We start from the raw sequence: 21,701 nt of genomic DNA on the forward strand, positions 1-21,701 counted from the left end.
TCCCCATGTGTTACGGTGATTCCCGTTTCTTACCTCCCTCTCAGCACTTCCTGTCTTCTCTCTCCCTGTAGACGCGCCATGAAGCGCAGCCTGCGGCTCAGCTGTCCCTTCCAGAACGCCTGTGTCATCAACAAGTATAACCGCCGCCACTGCCAGGCCTGCCGCCTGAAGAAATGCCTGGACATCGGGATGAAGAAGGAGCGTGAGTCCCGTGCGCCTGGTCCTGCGTGTGCCGCTTCACGTGTGCGTGTATCAGTGTGCCCTCCTGGTTACCATGGTAACACAAGTAACATGGCCGCACCTGTAGGTATAGATGATTAGTTTTCCGGGGGAGGCCTCGGCCGTCACACCAGAAGTATGTCCGGTGGAGGACGTGTCAGGCGCAGTAGCCACAGCACATGCTTGTGGGCATGATGACCTCTGCACGCACTCGACCGCCTTCTGCCATGTTTTCACCTTCCCCTCTCTGTCATCTGCAGTGATCATGTCAGATGAGGCTGTGGAGCTGCGACGCTCCCTTATCAAGCAGAAGCAGAAATTGTCCCAAATCCCAAGCTGTTCCCCCACGTCCCGTATGACGGAGGAGCAGAAGCGTCTGGTGGCGCAGCTCTCGGAAGCCCAGAAGAAGACGTTCGACAGCAGCTTCATCTACTTCAGGAACTACAGGGTACGAGCAGTGGAAGGGCGCCAACAAGCAAGAGGCCATCTACATTCACCACAAAATGTCACACTGACTCCTGAAGTATCAGAAGTGTCCCCCTTCATGACCAGCGTCACTTGTGCCTCAAAGAGCCCCTTCTGGCTGTTAGCACCCAGACACCGGCTTCTGCCAGTGATCCTGAAGAATCTCAGCCCAGTCCTCATGGGCAATGGCCATTAGGCCAATAATATTATTGGGTTTTCTGCGGCCGCCTTCTTCACATCCTACCAATGATTTTGATCCCCCGCCAGGCTTCACAGTGGACATGACCGAGCCCCCCTGTTCTCCACTGTTGACATTACAGATCCCACACCGTGCTTCACTGTAGACATCGTAGATCCCCCACGGTGCTTCACTGCAGACATCACGGAGCCCCCGCTGTGCTTCACTGCAGACATCATCGATCCCCCACCATGCTTCATGGTAGACATCACCGAGCCCCCGCAGTGCTTCATTGTAGACATCGTAGATCCCCCACTGTGCTTCACTGTAGACATTGATCCCCCACCATGCTTCACGGTAGACATCACTGAGCCCCCGCCGTGCTTCACTGTAGACATCACCGATCCCCCACCGTGCTTCACTGTAGACATCACCGTGCCCCCGCTGTGCTTCACTGTAGACATCACCGATCCCCCACCATGCTTCACTGTAGACATCATCGATCCCCCGCTGTGTTTCACAGTAGACATCATCGATCCCCCGCTGTGTTTCACAGTAGACATCATCGATCCCCCGCCATGCTTCACCATAGACCTCACTGAGCCGCTGCCGTGCTTCACTGTTGACCTCACTGAGCCGCTGCCGTGCTTCACCGTAGACATCACGCAGCCGCTGCCGTGCTTCACCGTAGACATCACCGAGCCGCTGCCGTGCTTCACCGTAGACATCACCGAGCCGCTGCCGTGCTTCACCGTAGACATCACTGAGCTGCTGCCGTTCTTCACCGTAGACATCACTGAGCCCCCGCAGTGTTCCACTGTATCAGGGCATTCTTTCCAGCACATGCATCTTTCTTCCACCTCAAGATTCCGTTGATTCTTAGGTCTTGTATTTTCCACAGAACATATATTTCTGTGGTTTGAGCACACTGGAGGAGATGTGGCTGGTGTTTTGGGTCAGTAGAGGGGACATCTAGGAGATTGGACATGGAGACCTCCAGCGTTCAGTATACTCCTTGCTGTGCACACTGATCGCTCAGTGCCGGCTGCCACCAGATCTTCTGCAGTCACTGGAGGGTTTTGAGAAGCAGCCTCCTCTCCTGGCCTCCCCTCCCGGCTGCCTTCTCTCCCGACCTCCTTTCCTGGCCTCCTTTCCTGGCTGCCTTTTCTGGCCTCCTCTCCTGGCCTCCCCTCCCGGCCGTCTTTCCTCACCTTCTCTCCTGGCCTCCACTCCCGGCTGCCTTCCCTGGCCTTCTCTCCCTACCTCCTCTCCTGGCCTCCCCTCCCGGCTGCCTTCCCTGGCCTCCTCTCCCGACCTCTGTTCCTGGCCTCCTCTCCCGGCCGCCTTTCCTGGCCTCCCCTCCCTGCTGCCTTTCCTGGCCTTTTCTCCCGACCTCCTCTCCTGGCCTCCTCTCCCGGCCTCCCCTCCCGGCTGCCTTTCCTGGCCTCCCCTCCCGGCTGCCTTTCCTGGCCTTCTCTCCCGACCTCCTCTCCTGGCCTCCTTTCCTGGCCTTCTCTTCCGGCCTCCTCTCCTGGCCTCCCCTCCCGGCTGCCTTCCCTGGCCTTCTCTCCCAACCTCCTCTCCTGGACTCCCCTCCCGGGTGCCTTCCCTGGCCTTCTCTCCTGACCTCCTTTCCTGGCCTCTTCTCCCGGCCGCCTTTCCTGGCCTCCTCTCCCAGCCTCCTCTCCTGACCTCCTTTCCTGGCCTCCTCTCCCGACCTCCTTTCCTGGCCTCCTCTCCCGGCCTCCCCTCCCGACTGCCTTCCCTGGCCTTCTCTCCCGGCCTCCTTTCCTGGCCTCCTCTCCTGGCCTCCCCTCCCGGCTGCTTTTCCTGGCCTTCTCTCACGACCGCCTTTCCTGGCTTTCTCTCCCAACCTCCCCTCCTGGCCTTCTCTCCCAACCTCTCCTCCTGACCTCCTCTCCCAGCCGCCTTTCCTGTCCTTCTCTCCTGACCTCCTCTCCCGGCCTCCTCTCCAGGCCTCCCCTCCCGGCCGCCTTTCCTGGCCTCCCCTCCCGGCCGCCTTTCCTGGCCTTCTCTCCCAGCCTCCCCTCCCGGCTTCCTTCCCTGGTCTCCCCTCCCGGCTTCCTTCCCTGGCCTCCTTTCCTGGCCTCCTCTCCCGGCTGCCTTCCCTGGCCTTCTCTCCTGGCCTCCCCTCCCGGCCGCCTTTCCTGGCCTCCCCTCCCGGCCGCCTTTCCTGGCCTTCCCTCCCGGTTGCCTTTCCTGGCCTTCTCTCCCAGCCTCCCCTCCCGGCTTCCTTCCCTGGCCTCCTTTCCTGGCCTCCTCTCCCGGCTGCCTTCCCTGGCCTTCTCTCCCGACCTCCACTCCCGGCCACCTTTCCTGGCCTTCTCTCCCAACCTCCTTTCCTGGCCTCCTTTCCCGGCCTTGTCCAGGTCTCTTGCTATGTCACCTCTGCTTCTGGATCTTTTTACCCTTCTCCTTGGAGCAGAGATCTCTTCTCCTGGATATTTGGACGACGCTCCTGAGCTGTCCGTGTGTCTGTGCCGCAGTCACTGTCGCCCTCGTCAGTCCCAGGATTTGCTACTACCTGATGCCGGTACTGGCGCCTGGGATTATTATATTCGGAGCTGTAATCTGGGCCAGGGATCTTCCAGGAATAAGTCCAGAGCGGCGCTCGTGTATTACGGGAGTAGTCCTTCCAGATTTATTCCATCGTTAATGAGGCGTTTCCGCTCTGTCCTCGTGACATTGATGTGTTGTGTTCTTATGTTGGTCATTAATAGCGAGAAAAACGCTGCGTAAAGTAGGTGCATTTTTGTAGCATTTTTGCTGCGTTTTTTTACTTGCATTTCTGTTGCTCATTATTACAGGTGAAATCTGCAGCAAAAACTCTGAAAGAACTGATGAGATGTAGATTTATATCTGCTGCAAATCTGCAAGGAAATAATCAGCAGCGTGTGCACGAGGTGTCAGGAATCTCACTCGCTTTACTGGGACTAAGAAGCAAAACTGCAACGTGTGCACAGACTCTTACATTGTTCTTACCAAGAAAGCAGTGAAGGATCAAAAAATATCAAAAATTCTTTATTTTGCCAGATGCAACGTTTCAACCATACAAGGACTTTATCATGGTTGTATGGCTGAAATGTTGCATCTGGCAAAATAAAGAATTGTTGATATTTCCCCCGGATCGGGTGCGGTCCTTCACTGCTTTTTGGTGTGTACTTTTCCCATGGGGTCCAGTGGAACTAGGACTTGTATTCACATATCTGATGTGCTGTCGGCTATTTTTTAATTTCTTACATTGTTCTTGTCTTGTTGGTTTATTACAAACAGAAGAAAGGTTGTAAATGTCACTAATAAACCCACTGGATACTGGAGAAGTGCTGCACCGAGGGGATGGGGGTGCTGTATACTGGGGAGGGGGGTGCTGTATACTGGGGAGGGGGGTGCTGTATACTGGGGAGAGGGGTGCTGTATACTGGGGAGAGGGGTGCTGTATACTGGGGAGGGGGGTGCTGTATACTGGGGAGGGGGGTGCTGTATACTGGGGAGGGGGGTGCTGTATACTGGGGAGGGGGGTGCTGTATACTGGGGAGGGGGGTGCTGTACACTGGGGAGGGGGGTGCTGTATACTGGGGAGGGGGGTGCTGAATACTGGGGAGGGGGGTGCTATATACTAGGGGGGTGCTGTACACTGGGGAGGGGGGTGCTGTACACTGGGGAGGGGGGTGCTGTATACTGGGGAGGGGAGTGCTGTACACTGGGGAGGGGAGTGCTGTATACTGGGGAGGGGGGTGCTGTACACCGGAGAAGGGGGGTGCTGTACAGAGGGGGTGGGTGCTGTACACTGGGGGAGATTATACTGAGGCGAGTACTGTACACTGGGGAATTACTGTATAATGGGGGGAGTATTGTACCCTGGGGGGAGTATACTGAGGGGAGTACTGTACCCTGGGGGGGGGGGGGAGTATGCTGAGGGGAGTACTGCACCCTGGAGGAGTGTACTAGGGGTGTTGCCATATACTGGGGAGGAGTGCTGTATCCTGCATGGTGCTGTATACTGGGGGAGGAGTGCATACTGGGGGTGCTGTGCCCTGCAGGGTGCTGTATACCGGGGGCGTACTGAGATTACAACTGATATCCTTGCTTATCGGGGGTGGGTGAGTCATCATGTGATCCAGTCTGGTAATTTTGGGATGCCCCCTCATGTACTTTGTGTCTTTCGTAGCCCATCCGTCGGCAGCCCGACCCCCTGAACCAGCGGCAGGAATCCACCATCTTCTTGATGTTGCCTCACATTTCTGACCTCGTTACCTACATGATAAAGGGAGTTATCAATTTTGCAAAAAATATCCCGGATTTCAGGTACAGCCGATCCCTTCTCCTATATGGCCCCGCGGCCATCAGACACTCATGTGACTCCTCCTCCTTGTCCGCTTTATCAGGGATTTGGGCATTGAGGACCAGATCGCTCTGCTGAAAGGCTGTGCCCTGGAGATCTGCGCCATCCGATTCAACACGGTGTTTGACGACCACTCGCAGACCTGGTCGTGTGGTCAGTTCAGCTATAACAGCGAGGACCTGGCGATGGGTGAGTGCACGACGCCTGCGGTCAGACGTGGCAGTGTACTCGCCGATTATCACTGATTGTATATCGCCCGCAGCCGGCTTCCGTCAGTTCTTCTTGGAGCCGCTGATCCGCTTTCACTGCATGCTGAAGAGGCTGGGCCTGCAGATCGAGGAGTACGCGCTGATGCAGGCCATCTCCTTGTTCTCCGCAGGTACAGTAACCCTCCATCTGTAGGGCTTCCACTGAAGGGGTCTCCACCTGTAGCTCCAGGTCTGCAGGGGAATACCTGCACTACTCATGGGTGGTGCTGTGGGTGCGGTCCGTGTCATTGGGGGCAGAACTAGGGCAGGGTCAGTCCTGGGGCTCCAATTCCCTATTATAATCGTACATGGTCCATAGGTCACGTCACCCACCTGCAGTGTCCATCTGCAATGTGAGGGCATGAAGTGGGGCTTCTAACCTGAGCTTTGGGGACCCAGGGAAACAATTCAGAAAAAAAAGACTAAAAACTAATATGGACCCAGCAAAATTATTTCAGACCCACACCCTGAAAAGTCATAATATCCTTATATGCCAAGACCAGATCCTTTATATTTCAGAGACACCAAAACAGACTCCTTACATTTTTTGGACCCCAGACCAGAAAGGAAAACAGACCCTGACATTAATAACCAGACCATTTAGATTAATTAGATCCCAGAGCAGCCCACTAGAGCAACCCCCAAATCTGCCCCCAGAGCAGACTGCAGAGCAGCCCCCATACCAGCTCCAAGAACAGCTTCCAGAGCCGCTGCCAGAGCAGCTTCCAGAACAGCCATCGGAGCAGCTTCCAGAGCCGCCGCCAGAGCCGCTTCCAGAGCAGCCCCTGTTGTGAATTCTGTGGCTGAATTCACTCCTGTGGTCACAAGTGCTACTGCAGCTTCTGAGCTTCCTCCCTCAGGTGTTCTGGTGAGCTCGTTAGCTGCTTTGTTACTTAACTCCGCCTGATGCTGCTATCCTTGCTCCTTGTCAATGTTTCAGTGTTGGATCTGAGCTTCTCCTGATCGTTCCTGTGACCTGCTGCTCTGTATAGCTAAGTGCTTTTTGCTTTTTTGTTGCTTTTTTTCTGTCCAGCTTGTGTTTTGTTTTGCTGGAAGCTCTGAGACGCAAAGGGTGTACCGCCGTGCCGTTAGTTCGGCACGGTGGTTTTTTTTTTTTGCCCCCTTTGCGTGGTTTTGCTTTAGGGTTTTTTGTAGACTGCAAAGTTCGCTTTACTGTCCTCGCTCTGTCCTAGAATATCGGGCCCCACTTTGCTGAATCTATTTCATCCCTACGTTTTGTCTTTTCATCTTACTCACAGTCATTATATGTGGGGGGCTGCCTTTTCCTTTGGGGAATTTCTCTGGGGCAAGTCAGGCCTATTTTTCTATCTTCAGGCTAGCTAGTTTCTTAGGCTGTGCCGAGTTGCCTAGGTAGTTGTTAGGCGCAATCCACAGCCGCTTTTAGTTGTGTTTAGGATAGGATCAGGTGTGCAGTCTACAGAGTTTCCACGTCTCAGAGCTCGTTCTTGTATTTTTGGGTATTTGTCAGATCACTGTGTGCGCTCTGATCGCTAAGCACACTGTGTTTCTGGATTGCCTTCATAACACCTGTCATTAGCAAACATAACAGTACAAGGAGCCTAACTAATGATTCTCAATAGAGGGAAAGAAAAAGTTCTGACATCATTTTTTTTTTTTTCTGCTCTGTGTTCACTTTTTTTTTTTTTTCCCCTAGACATTTGGGTGATTCTGGACACAGGTGTGGACATGGATATTCAGGGTCTGTGCTCTTCAATGGATAATCTCGTTATAAATGTACAAAAGATTCAAGATACTATTGATCAGAAATCTATGTTAGAACCAAGAATTCCTATTCCTGATTTGTTTTTTGGAGATAGAACTAAGTTTCTAAGTTTCAAAAATAATTGTAAGCTATTTCTGGCCTTGAAACCTCGTTCTTCTGGTAATCCTGTTCAACAGGTTTTGATTATTATTTCTTTTTTGCGCGGCGAGCCTCAAGACTGGGCATTTTCTCTTGCACCAGGAGACCCTGCATTGAGTAGTGTCGATGCGTTTTTCCTGGCGCTCGGATTGCTGTACGATGAGCCTAATTCAGTGGATCAGGCTGAGAAAAATTTGCTGGCTTTGTGCCAGGGTCAGGATGATATAGAAGTATATTGTCAGAAATTTAGGAAATGGTCAGTACTCACTCAGTGGAATGAATCTGCGCTGGCAGCTTTGTTCAGAAAGGGTCTCTCTGAGGCTCTTAAGGATGTCATGGTGGGATTTCCTATGCCTGCTGGTTTGAATGGGTCTTTGTCTTTGGCCATTCAGATCGGTCGACGCTTGCGCGAGCGTAAATCTGTGCACCATTTGGCGGTACTGCCTGAGGTTAAACCTGAGCCTATGCAGTGCGATAGGACTAGGACTAGAGTTGAACGGCAGGAATACAGACGTCTGAATGGTCTGTGTTTCTACTGTGGTGATTCCACTCATGCTATTTCTGATTGTCCTAAGTGCACTAAGCGCTCCGCTAGGTCTGCCGTCATTGGTACTGTACAGTCCAAATTCCTTCTGTCCATTACCTTGATATGCTCTTTGTCGTCGTTTTCTGTCATGGCGTTTGTGGATTCGGGCGCTGCCCTGAATCTGATGGATTTGGATTATGCTAAACGTTGTGGGTTTTTCTTGGAGCCTTTGCGGTGTCCTATTCCATTGAGAGGAATTGATGCTACACCTTTGGCCAAGAATAAACCTCAGTACTGGGCCCAGCTGACCATGTGCATGGCTCCTGCACATCAGGAAGTTATTCGCTTTCTGGTGTTGCATAATCTGCATGATGTGGTCGTGTTGGGGTTGCCATGGCTACAAACCCATAATCCAGTATTGGATTGGAAATCCATGTCGGTGTCCAGCTGGGGTTGTCAGGGGGTACATGGTGATGTTCCATTTTTGTCGATTTCGTCATCCACCCCTTCTGAGGTCCCAGAGTTCTTGTCTGATTATCAGGATGTATTTGAAGAGCCCAAGTCCGATGCTCTACCTCCGCATAGGGATTGTGATTGTGCTATCAATTTGATTCCTGGTAGTAAATTCCCTAAAGGTCGATTATTTAATTTATCCGTGCCCGAACACGCCGCTATGCGCAGTTATGTGAAGGAATCCCTGGAGAAGGGACATATTCGCCCATCGTCATCACCACTGGGAGCAGGGTTCTTCTTTGTAGCCAAGAAGGATGGTTCGCTGAGACCGTGTATTGATTACCGCCTTCTTAATAAGATCACTGTTAAATTTCAGTATCCCTTGCCATTGTTATCTGACTTGTTTGCTCGGATTAAGGGGGCTAGTTGGTTCACTAAGATAGATCTTCGTGGTGCGTATAATCTGGTGAGAATCAGGCAAGGAGATGAATGGAAAACGGCATTTAATACGCCCGAGGGTCATTTTGAGTATCTAGTGATGCCGTTCGGACTTGCCAATGCTCCATCTGTGTTTCAGTCTTTTATGCATGACATCTTCCGTGAGTATCTGGATAAATTCCTGATTGTTTACTTGGATGACATTTTGATCTTCTCAGATGATTGGGAGTCTCATGTGAAGCAGGTCAGAATGGTTTTTCAGGTCCTGCGTGCTAACTCTTTGTTTGTGAAGGGATCAAAGTGTCTCTTCGGTGTGCAGAAAGTTTCATTTTTGGGGTTCATCTTTACCCCTTCTACTATCGAGATGGATCCAGTTAAGGTCCAAGCCATCCAGGATTGGATTCAGCCGACATCTCTGAAAAGTCTGCAAAAGTTCCTGGGCTTTGCTAATTTTTATCGTCGCTTCATCTGTAATTTTTCTAGCATTGCCAAACCATTGACCGATTTGACCAAGAAGGGTGCTGATTTGGTTAATTGGTCTTCTGCTGCTGTGGAAGCTTTTCAGGAGTTGAAGCGTCGTTTTTGTTCTGCCCCTGTGTTGTCAGCCAGATGTTTCTCTTCCGTCCCAGGTCGAGGTTGATGCTTCTGAGATTGGAGCAGGGGCGGTTTTGTCACAGAGAGGTTCTGATTGCTCAGTGATGAAACCATGTGCTTTCTTTTCCAGGAAGTTTTCGCCCGCTGAGCGTAATTATGATGTGGGCAATCGAGAGTTGCTGGCCATGAAGTGGGCATTCGAGGAGTGGCGTCATTGGCTTGAAGGAGCTAAGCATCGCGTGGTGGTATTGACTGATCATAAGAACTTGACTTATCTCGAGTCTGCCAAGCGCTTGAATCCTAGACAGGCCCGTTGGTCGTTATTTTTTGGTCGTTATTTTTTGCCCGCTTCGACTTTGTGATTTCGTACCTTCCGGGCTCTAAAAATGTGAAGGCGGATGCTCTGTCTAGGAGTTTTGTGCCCGACTCTCCGGGTTTATCTGAGCCAGCGGGTATCCTCAAGGAAGGAGTCATTGTGTCTGCCATCTCCCCTGATTTGCGGCGGGTGCTGCAAAAATTTCAGGCGAATAAACCTGATCGTTGTCCAGCAGAGAAACTGTTCGTCCCTGATAGGTGGACTAATAAACTTATCTCTGAACTTCATTGTTCGGTGTTGGCTGGTCATCCTGGAATCTTTGGTACCAGAGAGTTAGTGGCTAGATCCTTCTGGTGGCCATCTCTGTCACGGGATGTACGTACTTTTGTGCAGTCCTGTGGGATTTGTGCTAGGGCTAAGCCCTGCTGTTCTCGTGCCAGTGGGTTGCTTTTGCCCTTGCCGGTCCCAAAGAGGCCTTGGACACATATTTCGATGGATTTCATTTCTGACCTTCCCGTTTCTCAAAAGATGTCAGTCATTTGGGTGGTCTGTGATCGCTTTTCTAAAATGGTCCATCTGGTGCCCTTGGCTAAATTGCCTTCCTCCTCTGATTTGGTACCTTTGTTCTTTCAGCATGTGGTTCGGTTGCATGGCATTCCTGAGAATATTGTTTCTGACAGAGGTTCCCAGTTTGTTTCAAGGTTTTGGCGAGCCTTTTGTGGTAGGATGGGCATTGACCTATCCTTTTCCTCGGCTTTCCATCCTCAGACTAATGGCCAGACCGAACGAACCAATCAGACCTTGGAAACATATCTGAGATGTTTTGTTTCTGCAGACCAGGATGATTGGGTGTCCTTTTTGCCGTTGGCTGAGTTCGCCCTTAATAATCGGGCCAGCTCGGCTACCTTGGTCTCTCCATTTTTCTGCAATTCTGGGTTCCATCCTCGTTTCTCTTCAGGACAGGTTGAGTCTTCGGACTGTCCTGGTGTGGATTCTGTGGTGGACAGGTTGCAGCAGATCTGGACTCAGGTAGTGGACAATTTGATCTTGTCCCAGGAGAAAGCTCAACTTTTCGCTAATCGCAGACGCCGTGTCTGTCCCCGACTTCGTGTTGGGGATCTGGTTTGGTTATCTTCTCGTCATATTCCTATGAAGGTTTCCTCTCCTAAATTTAAACCTCGTTTTATTGGTCCGTATAGGATTTCTGAGGTTCTCAATCCTGTGTCTTTTCGTTTGACCCTCCCAGACTCCTTTTCCATACATAATGTATTCCATAGGTCGTTGTTGCGGAGATACGTGGCACCTATGGTTCCATCTGTTGAGCCTCCTGCCCCGGTTTTGGTGGAGGGGGAATTGGAGTATATTGTGGAGAAGATTTTGGATTGTCGTGTTTCTAGACGGAAACTCCAGTATCTGGTTAAATGGAAGGGTTATGCTCAGGAAGATAATTCCTGGGTTTTTGCCTCTGATGTTCATGCTTCCGATTTTGTTCGTGCCTTTCATGCGGCTCATCCTGGTCGGCCTGGGGGCTCTGGTGAGGGTTCGGTGACCCCTCCTCAAGGGGGGGGTACTGTTGTGAATTCTGTGGCTGAATTCACTCCTGTGGTCACAAGTGGTACTGCAGCTTCTGAGCTTCCTCCCTCAGGTGTTCTGGTGAGCTCGTTAACTGCTTCATTACTTAACTCCGCCTGATGCTGCTATCCTTGCTCCTTGTCAATGTTTCAGTGTTGGATCTGAGCTTCTCCTGATCGTTCCTGTGACCTGCTGCTCTGTATAGCTAAGTGCTTTTTGCTTTTTTGTTGCTTTTTTTCTGTCCAGCTTGTGTTTTGTTTTGCTGGAAGCTCTGAGACGCAAAGGGTGTACCGCCGTGCCGTTAGTTCGGCACGGTGGGTTTTTTTTTTGCCCCCTTTGCGTGGTTTTGCTTTAGGGTTTTTTGTAGACTGCAAAGTTCGCTTTACTGTCCTCGCTCTGTCCTAGAATATCGGGCCCCACTTTGCTGAATCTATTTCATCCCTATGTTTTGTCTTTTCATCTTACTCACAGTCATTATATGTGGGGGGCTGCCTTTTCCTTTGGGGAATTTCTCTGGGGCAAGTCAGGCCTATTTTTCTATCTACAGGCTAGCTAGTTTCTTAGGCCGAGTTGCCTAGGTAGTTGTTAGGCGCAATCCACAGCCGCTTTTAGTTGTGTTTAGGATAGGATCAGGTGTGCAGTCTACAGAGTTTCCACGTCTTAGAGCTCGTTCTTGTATTTTTGGGTATTTGTCAGATCACTGTGTGCGCTCTGATCGCTAAGCACACTGTGTTTCTGGATTACCTTCATAACACCTGTCATTAGCAAACATAACAAGCCCCCAGAGCAACCCCCAAATCTGCCCCCAGAGCTGACTGCGGAGCAGCCCCAATACCAGCTCCAAGAACAGCTTCCAGAACAGCCCTCAGAGCAGCTTCCAGGGCCGCTTACAGAGCAGCTTCCAGAGCAGCCATTGGAGCAGCTTCCAGAGCTGCCGCCAGAGCAGCCATCGGAGCAGCTTCTAGAGCAGCCATCGGAGCAGCTTCCAGAGCAGCCATCGGAGCAGCTTCCAGAGCCGCCCCCGGAGCAGCCATCAGAGCAGCCCCCGGAGCAGCTTCCAGAGCAGCCCCCGGAGCAGCTTCCAGAACAGCCATCAGAGCAGCCCCCGCAGCAGCTTCCAGAGCCGCCCCCGCAGCAGCTTCCAGAGCCGCCCCCGGAGCAGCTTCCAGAGCCGCCCCCGGAGCAGCTTCCAGAGCAGCCCCCGGAGCAGCTTCCAGAACAGCCATCAGAGCCGCCCCCGGAGCAGCTTCCAGAGCCGCCCCGGAGCAGCTTCCAGAACAGCCATCAGAGCCGCCCCCGGAGCAGCTTCCAGAGCCGCCCCCGGAGCAGCTTCCAGAGCCGCCCCGGAGCAGCTTCCAGAACAGCCATCAGAGCCGCCCCCGGAGCAGCTTCCAGAGCCGCCCCCGGAGCAGCTTCCAGAACAGCCATCAGAGCCGCCCCCGGAGCAGCTTCCAGAGCCGCCCCCGGAGCAGCTTCCAGAGCAGCCCCCGGAGCAGCTTCCAGAGCGGCCCCCGGAGCAGCTTCCAGAGCAGCCATCAGAGCCGCCCCCGGAGCAGCTTCCAGAGCCGCCCCCGGAGCAGCTTCCAGAGCAACCATCGGAGCAGCTTCCAGAGCCGCCGCCGGAGCAGCTTCCAGAGCAGCTTCCAGAACACCCCACGGAGCAGCTTTCAGAGCAGCTTCCAGAGCAGCGGACCGCAGAGCAGCCATCAGATCAGCTTCCAGAGCAGCCACCATCGGAGCAGCCCCCAGAGCAGCCCTCAGAACAGCTTCCAGAGCAGCTTCCAGAACAGTCATCGGAGATGCTTTCAAAGTAGCTTCCAGAGCGGCGGACCGCAGAGCAGCCATCAGAGCAGCGGCCCGCAGAGCAGCCCTCAGAGCGGCGGACCGCAGAGCAGCCCTCAGAGCGGCGGCCCGCAGAGCAGCCCTCAGAGCGGCGGACCGCAGAGCAGCCATCAGAGCGGCGGCCCGCAGAGCAGCCCTCAGAGCGGCGGCCCGCAGAGCAGCCCTCAGAGCGGCGGCCCGCAGAGCAGCCCTCAGAGCGGCGGACCGCAGAGCAGCCCTGGAGCACAAACTTTTGCACAAATAATTTACATCTGAAACAAATCACTTGTGGTCTCCTGGAGGTGGCGCTATGAGTTTGTTTTTCTGCTCTTGCTGTAGTCATCTGTCAGGAGACCTTCATGTAATGTACTAGTTTTAAATGAGGTCACCGAGTCACGTGACAATTAACAATTCCAGGGGTCACATGATTCAGCCCCCAGGCTCAGATGTTAATTGTTTGTGTTGTAGACCGTCCAGGTGTCATCGACCACAACAAAATCGATAATATCCAGGAATATCTGGCGCTGACCCTCATGACGTACATAGAGGGTCAGCGGACGCCATGTCAAGAGAACAGGTGAGGTGTATACATGGGTGTGTATATACAGCTGGTGACATAAGTATTGGACATGTCCCCAGATTTCTAAATAAATCTATTTCTGAAGGTGCTATTGACATGAGATTCTCTCCAGATGTCGATAACAACCCATCCAATCCACACAGGAAACAAATCACCAGAGATGTCCATAAATTACCGTATGTGTAATAATAAGAAATGACTCAGGGTAAAGTATTGAGCACATGAAGAAAGAGAGGAGCAAGAAGCCCTGGAAAGCCCTGACACTGGCTGAGATCTATCAGTAATTAGGAGCAATCCTGCCACTAAAATATCAGCTGGTTCACCTGATGGTCTGTGAAAAGGTGTCTTATTACCAAGAGACCACACAGGAAACATCTCATGATGGGGAAACCCAGTGAGCTGTGTCAAGACCTTCACAACCTTATTGTTGCAAAACATCCTGATGTCATTGGTTACAGAAGAATTTCTAAACTACTGAAGATTCCAGTGAACACTGCTGGGCTGATAGTCCGGAAGTGGAAACTTCATTTCACCATAAACCGTCTGCAACCAGGTGCTCCCTGCAAGGTTTCACTATAAATCGACCACAACCAGGTGGTCTCTGCAAGATTTCACCATAAACTGGCAACAACCTGGTGTGGAGACACGGGGTCAGCCAGGTGCTCTAGTCCACTAACCAAAACCACATGGGCAAGGGATCATCCCACCAAACGCCTGCTTTCCTTTCACTGTGGGCGTTATACTACCTAGACAACACAGGGTGAGGGTAAAACAGTAATACTTTATTGAACCACAAAACAGGCAAATCACAAACAGAACAGTCCCAGCAAAATACCCAAGATGGTGCAAAATTGCAGTCTCACTCTTCTGCTGGCTCGCGTGGATAAAAGCAGCTGTGACTTAGGAGCTTCCAGGGCCGACTACCCCACCTGTTGCACGCTCAGAGAGGAAGTAACGACAAGCTTAGGAAGATGACCGTCCATTCAGCTACAAGGCCACTCAGGGGTGGATTAAGTGTAGCCAGGGCCCCGGGCTGTTCAGACACTGTGGGCCCCCCGGTCATGTGACGGGGGTCATGATATACCCAAACCAGATTATTCCAGAAAAATGGCCGGGCCCTACTCTACTGTAACCTATTAAATATTTGTTAAAATCTGCAATACAATTTAGGTATATTGTGACCAATAATATCACATACAAGGAACAAATACCACCGCACCTTGACCAGACCACAAATTACAACCACAGTGATCGAATAATATCACATACAAGGGACAAATACCACCGCACCATGTCAAGACCACATATTACCACTTGGTGACCAAATAGCACATACAAGGGACAAATACCACAACACCATGTCAAGACCACATATTACCACCACTTGGTGACCAAATAGCACATACAAGGGACAAATACCACAACACCATTTCCAGACCACATATTACCACCACATAGTGACTGAATACTACAATACTGATCAGTAATAAAAACACAAAAAACACAATACTATCATCATAAGTGCCAGTATTCACAGGAGATTTGTACTTAGAATTGCCTTGCGCAGGCGTGTACTACGGAGGGCATAGAATGAACTTCAATCCAATATTGCGGCCAACATGCAGCCAGCGGGTAAGTAAAGGGTGAATCAAACACCCGAAAACTCCGCCCATATGACCGAAAACCAGTCCCGCCAAATTCAGGTGACAGGTTCCCTTTAAGTGCATTTAGAGTTTACTCAACAACATATAGACAGTTAAATACTGGGAGAATGTACACGGCTATCACATGTGCAGGGGGGCTTATCTTAGTTATCCCTCCACTGCTCCAATGTGATGAAAACAAAAACAAGGCTATGGACCTCTCAATTCACCGCAGGGGCTTATTTTAATTAACCCACTGCTCTACAATATAACACGAACTGCAGGGATTTATGTATATCCCGCTTTACAATTTTGCTTGAAAACTTGCAGCTCTCTGGCGCCCCCTTACCCTCAGGTCAGATTAGGTACTGCACCTAGGGTAATTAGTCGGTATGTACTGGCTATTGGGCATGCTGCAGCGAGGCGATATAACTACTCCCACTCAGGCAGGAACAATAATTATCAACGCCGCCGTCGCTACAACGATTCCCAAAAGCACAGCACACGGTATGCTGCCACCAGCTTCGATTAACAGGGCCGAAGCTAACCCAAATCAGTAGCGTAATTCCCTTCAGAAGACTTGGGGTACGTTTTAGAGCAGAACGAAACTAGTAATTTAAATATTTTACTCCGTAAAAAGAACAGGCAGTGTTTATAAAAAGGTATATAAAGATGTTACAATATGAGATAAAGTATAGTATGTGCAAAGCAATTATAAAATAACATGGATTAAAGAAAGATAAAACTCACATGTGCTCAGATCAATGCAAGCAAAACCATGCTAGTAGGCGGAGCCCCAAATGTCCCAGTGCATCAGGAGGTCTGGATAGGAACAGCTCCTCAGGCAAAACTGAAGGCTGAGTGAAGTGCAGAGACTTATACCTGGTCGGCTGTGACATCACTAAAAATGTTGGTTTCCCTGGAGCCTCCCCTTTCCTTAGACTACAACTTTTATCAGCAATTCTTACAATTCTCCTATCTTCGCTGGAGAACGTGTTGGAATCCTAACACACACCTCATCCATCTTGTATTAAAATTGGCTTTCTATTGGTACCAAATCTGTCCTAGTTGTTCCACACAGTTCTGGAGAAATCCGCACTCTGTACTCGATGTGTTTAGCGGCTCGCGCTTACAGTGTTTAACAGATCTACCGATGGAAGTTAGCAATATGTACAGTCATGGCCAAAAGTATTGACACCCCTGCAATTCTGTCAGATAATACTCAGTTTCTTCCTGAAAATGATCGCAAACACAAATTATTTGGTATTATTATCTTCATTTAATTTGTCTTAAATGAAAAAACACGAAAAGAATTGTTCTAAAGCCAAATTGGATATAATTCCACAACAAACATAAAAAAGGGGGAGGACAAAAGTATTAGCACTGTTCGAAAAATCATGTGATGCTTCTGTAATTAGTGTAATTAACAGCACCTGTAACTTACCTGTGGCACCTAACAGGTGTTGGCAATAACTAAATCACACTTGCAGCCAGTTGACATGGATTAAAGTTGACTCAACCTCTGTCCTGTGTCCTTGTGTGTACCACATTGAGCATGGAGGAAAGAAAGAAGACCAAAGAACTGTCTGAGGACTTGAGAAATCAAATTGTGAGGAAGCATGAGCAATCTCAAGGCTACAAGTCCATCTCCAGAGACCTGAATGTTCCTGTGTCTACCGTGCGCAGTGTCATCAAGAAGTGTAAAGCCCATGGCACTGTGGCTAACCTCCCTAGATGTGGACAGAAAAGAGAAATTGACAAGAGATTTCAACGCAAGATTGTGCGGATGTTGGATAAAGAACCTCGACTAACATCCAAACAAGTTCAAGCTGCCCTGCAGTCCGAGGGTACAGCAGTGTCAACCCGTACTATCCGTCGGTGCCTGAATGAAAAGGGACTGTATGGTAGGAGACCCAGGAAGACCCCACTTCTTACCCTGAGACATAAAAAAGCCAGGCTGGAGTTTGCCAAAACTTGCCTGAAAAAGCCTGAAACGTTTTGGAAGAATGTTCTCTGGTCGGATGAGACAAAAGTAGAGCTTTTTGGGCAAAGGCATCAACATAGAGTTTACAGGAGAAAAAAGGAGCCATTCAAAGAAAAGAACACGGTCCCTACAGTCAAACATGGCGGAGGTTCCCTGATGTTTTGGGGTTGCTTTGCTGCCTCTGGCACTGGACTGCTTGACCGTGTGCATGGCATTATGAAGTCTGAAGACTACCAACAAATTTTGCAGCATAATGTAGGGCCCAGTGTGAGAAAGCTGGGTCTCCCTCAGAGGTCATGGGTCTTCCAGCAGGACAGTGACCAAAACACACTTCAAAAAGCACTAGAAAATGGTTTGAGAGAAAGCACTGGAGACTTCTAAGGTGGCAGCAATGAGTCCAGACCTGAATCCCATAGATCACCTGTGGAGAGATCTAAAAATGGCAGTTTGGAGGAGGCACCCTTCAAATATCAGGGACCTGGAGCAGTTTGCCAAAGAAGAATGGTCTAAAATTCCAGCAGAGCTTTGTAAGAAACTCATTGATGGTTACCGGAAGCGGTTGGTCGCAGTTATTTTGGCTAAAGGTTGTGCAACCAAGTATTAGGCTGAGGGTGCTAATACTTTTGTCTGGCTCATTTTTGGAGTTTTGTGTGAAATGATCAATGTTTTGCTTTTTTGCTTCATTCTCTTTTGTTTTTTTTCATTTAAGACAAATTAAATGAAGAGAATAATACCAAAGAATTTGTGATTGCAATCATTTTCAGGAAGAAACTGAGTCTTATCTGACAGAATTGCAGGGGTGTCAATACTTTTGGCCATGACTGTACTTATTATTTTCCTAGCCTAAATCGGTGGCCCAATATCTTACTATATTAGAACAAACTGTGAGCCCTCGCGGGCAGGGTCCTCCCTCCTTATGTACTCGTGTGCCTTGTTATCTGCTCTTGTTTAATGTATTTGTCTATATTTGCCCCGTATTCACATGTAAAGCGCCATGGAATAAATGGCGCTATAAAAATGTATAATAATAATAATAATAATAACAAAGAACCTCATGTCTTAAGAGAGATATCAGACCAGTTTCAGCTGGAGGGAGATTTGTACATCTACAAGCGCAATAAAAATTCTTGTGGGGGGGGCCATGAGGGATTTGGGATCCACATACACACATCTCTGCCAGCAGAAACACAGAGAGAAGGGGGGTCAGAGCCCACAGTGGTGTGCTATCAGGGAAAACTAATAATCATATTACATTTTATGCATTATCGTGACAGCACGCTCCATTGCTGATTAAAAAAAAAAACATGTTTACGTGCATTTAGAGTTTACTCAACAACATATAGACAGTGAAATACTGGGAGAATGTAGTCTGGTGAGATGAAACCAATACTGAACTCTTTGGAGGCCATAAAACACCATGTTTAGAGGCAAAAATGCTCTGCACATCACCCCAAAAACACTGCACCAGCCGTGCAGTGTGGAGGTGGAAACATGGTGTGGGGCTGATTTTCAGCATACGGCCCTGGCAAAGTTCATATGATTGAAGGAAGGATGGATGGACAAACATACCGAGACGTTCTAGACAAAAATCTGCTGCCATCTACCAGGGTAATGAAGATGAAATGAGGGTGGACATTTGACATTTCAGCAGGACAATGATTACACACACACACACACACACACACACACACAGCCTAGGAAGCTACATTGGTTTACAATGGCCGAGCCGATCACCGGAGCTGAATCCTGTAGAAAATGTATAAAAGGAACTAAAGCTCAGAGGTCATAGAAGACACGGAAGCTTCAGAAGACGAGTGTTTGTGAAGAAGATAGGGCCAAAATCTCACCCAAGCAATGCCTGCGACTAGTTTCTCCATACAGGAGGCGTCCTGAAGCTTCATCACCAACAAGGGCTTTGTACCAAGTATTAATTACATTTCAGTAACGTGTTCAATACTGTTCCCTGCGACATTTCTCGTTATTACACATAATTTATGAACATCTCTGGTGATTTCTTTACCATATGGATTGGGTGGGCTGTTACCGACATCTGGGGAGAACTTAATGTTAATAGTGTCTACTATACAGGTGTGTCACACATTACCTGCCCCCACAGTGACTTACAGGTGTGTCACATGTTACCCGCATCCCCCCAGTAACTATACAGGTGTGTCACCTGTTACCTGCCCTCTGGTGACTGTACAGGTGTGTCCCACGTTACCTGCCCTCCGGTGACTATAGGTGCATCACTCGTTACCTGCCCCCCCGGTGACTGTACAGGTGTGTCACTCGTTACCTGCCCCCCCGGTGACTGTACAGGTGTGTCACTCGTTATCTGCCCCCCAGTAACTATACAGGTGCGTCACACAGTACCTGCACCCGGTGACTGTACCGATGCGTCATATGTTCCCTCGGGGTGGGTGATGTCGCCCCCATTATATACACCGGCTGTCTGATTTCTATCTTTGGTCTCAGGCTCATTTTCGCTAAGGTGATGGAGTGTCTGACGGAGCTGCGATCCATGAACGACGAGCACAGTAAGCAGCTGCTGCACATCTGGGACCTCCAGCCGGACTACACCCCTCTAATGCACGAGCTGTTCAGCCGAATGCCCGAGTGAGCTCGCCGTGGACACTTTACCTTTAATGCTACTTTAATGGCGTCCGTCTGTCTGGTCGCTGTCGCCATGGACGTCTGAGGTGAGACCCGTTGTCGCTTCCGTTGTGTGTAGACGTCCCTGGTGGGCTCCGCGGCCCCCGACAGACGGACGTTATGAACAGTTCGTGTTTATCGGATGTGAATTTTCGGAAACTGCGGCGTTTCCACCTTCACTACAGGAAATCGGCAGCGACAATCTCAGGACACGCCGCCATCATGGAGGCGAGAAACCTGCCGAGTCTCCTTCAGCCGTAACCATTACCTCTCGCTTGGTGGCGATGCTGTGATGTCTCCGCCTCATCAGGGAATAAGCTGAAATCACAACCATTCACCTACCTACGACCCCCCAGAGCTGACATGTCGCCAGCACCGGGGGCCGGCATGTGGGCAGAGCCAGGACCATACACCAGCCGCTGGAACATGAACTCCAGCCGCCATGGCCGTACACCAGCCACCGGAACCATACATCAGCCACCGGGACATGAACTCCAGCCAACGGGACCGTACTCCAGTCAACGGGACCGTACTCCAGCTGCCGAGACCGTACACCAGACTCCTCACTGCAGCATTGGGCTTTTCTGTACTTGTTTCTCTGTGATCCCACAAGATGGCGGACGTCACGTGTCTGACGACTGGCAGAAGAGCGTCATCTGAACCCGGTCTCGTACCTGATTGGTGTGAAGAACCAAACATGTAAACCTCGGCCAAGGACTTCTTCCTGAGCTTTCCACTCCAGGCACATCCAGTGCTGCATTCATAAGGCTCCACTTTACCCACTAGGGGCTCATTTTCCACTGCAGCCCCCTTGGTCACGGTTCAGTCAGGTGTGGTACTCTTGTCACAGCAGAATTATGAACGCAGCTCTTGACGTGACCAGAGTATTCCAGTTTGTCATATGGCCAAGGAACAAGATGCACAAGAGTAGTCCCTGTCCTGCACACCACAAATCGAGAGGCTCCTCAAGTGCCAAATATTCAGCTCTTTACTGTATCTGGCCACAGATTAATGTATTGTGATTTAGATATGGAGAGCAGGAGCCACAGGAAGGGCCCCTAAGTATCAAATCACAGGTTACTGCTGCATCATGCAGCCTAATATCCCTCAGGACCGGACTACCAAAAACTATTAGAGCAGAGGACGTCCATTTTCTATAGATTTTGAATGTGACTTGTTCAGAGATACCTGAGATATTCCAGTGCTCCCAGCACAGGAGCGCCCTCACCCGGCGTCTGCACCCCTCGTTTCACTAGCACAGGAGCACCCTCACCCCGGCGTCTGCACCCCTCGTTTCACTAGCACAGGAGCACCCTCACCCCAATGTCTGCACCCCTTGTTTCACTAGCCCAGAAGCGCCCTCACCCGGGCGTCTGCACCCCTCGTTTCACTAGCACAGGAGCACCCTCACCCGGCGTCTGCACCCCTCGTTTCACTAGCACAGGAGCACCCTCACCCCAATGTCTGCACCCCTTGTTTCACTAGCCCAGAAGCGCCCTCACCCGGCGTCTGCACCCCTCGTTTCACTAGCACAGGAGCGCCCTCACCCCAATGTCTGCACCCCTTGTTTCACTAGCACAGGAGCGCCCTCACCCGGCGTCTGCACCCCTCGTTTCACTAGCACAGGAGCGCCCTCACCCCGGCGTCTGCACCCCTTGTTTCACTAGCCCAGAAGCGCCCTCACCCGGCGTCTGCACCCCTCGTTTCACTAGCACAGGAGCGCCCTCACCCGGCGTCTGCACCCCTCGTTTCACTAGCACAGGAGCG

At 50.6% G+C, this 21,701-nt stretch overlaps 1 protein-coding gene across 1 annotated transcript in view; it reads left to right on the plus strand.

Annotated features, from left to right (window-relative positions):
• The window catches only part of NR1I2 (nuclear receptor subfamily 1 group I member 2), a 61,350-nt gene extending 40,129 nt beyond the window's left edge, over positions 1-21,221 (plus strand). Inside the window, exons 3-9 of the mRNA XM_069760465.1 lie at positions 72-202; positions 480-667; positions 5,052-5,188; positions 5,269-5,414; positions 5,488-5,604; positions 13,544-13,652; positions 19,758-21,221. Coding sequence (XP_069616566.1) covers positions 72-202; positions 480-667; positions 5,052-5,188; positions 5,269-5,414; positions 5,488-5,604; positions 13,544-13,652; positions 19,758-19,902 — 973 coding nt within the window. The 3' untranslated portion in view covers positions 19,903-21,221. The remainder of the gene's footprint in view (positions 1-71; positions 203-479; positions 668-5,051; positions 5,189-5,268; positions 5,415-5,487; positions 5,605-13,543; positions 13,653-19,757) is intronic.
• Positions 21,222-21,701: the final 480 nt, after the last annotated feature.

Source organism: Ranitomeya imitator, chromosome 3 (assembly GCF_032444005.1).
Source record: "Ranitomeya imitator isolate aRanImi1 chromosome 3, aRanImi1.pri, whole genome shotgun sequence".
Taxonomy (NCBI): Eukaryota; Metazoa; Chordata; class Amphibia; order Anura; family Dendrobatidae; genus Ranitomeya; species Ranitomeya imitator.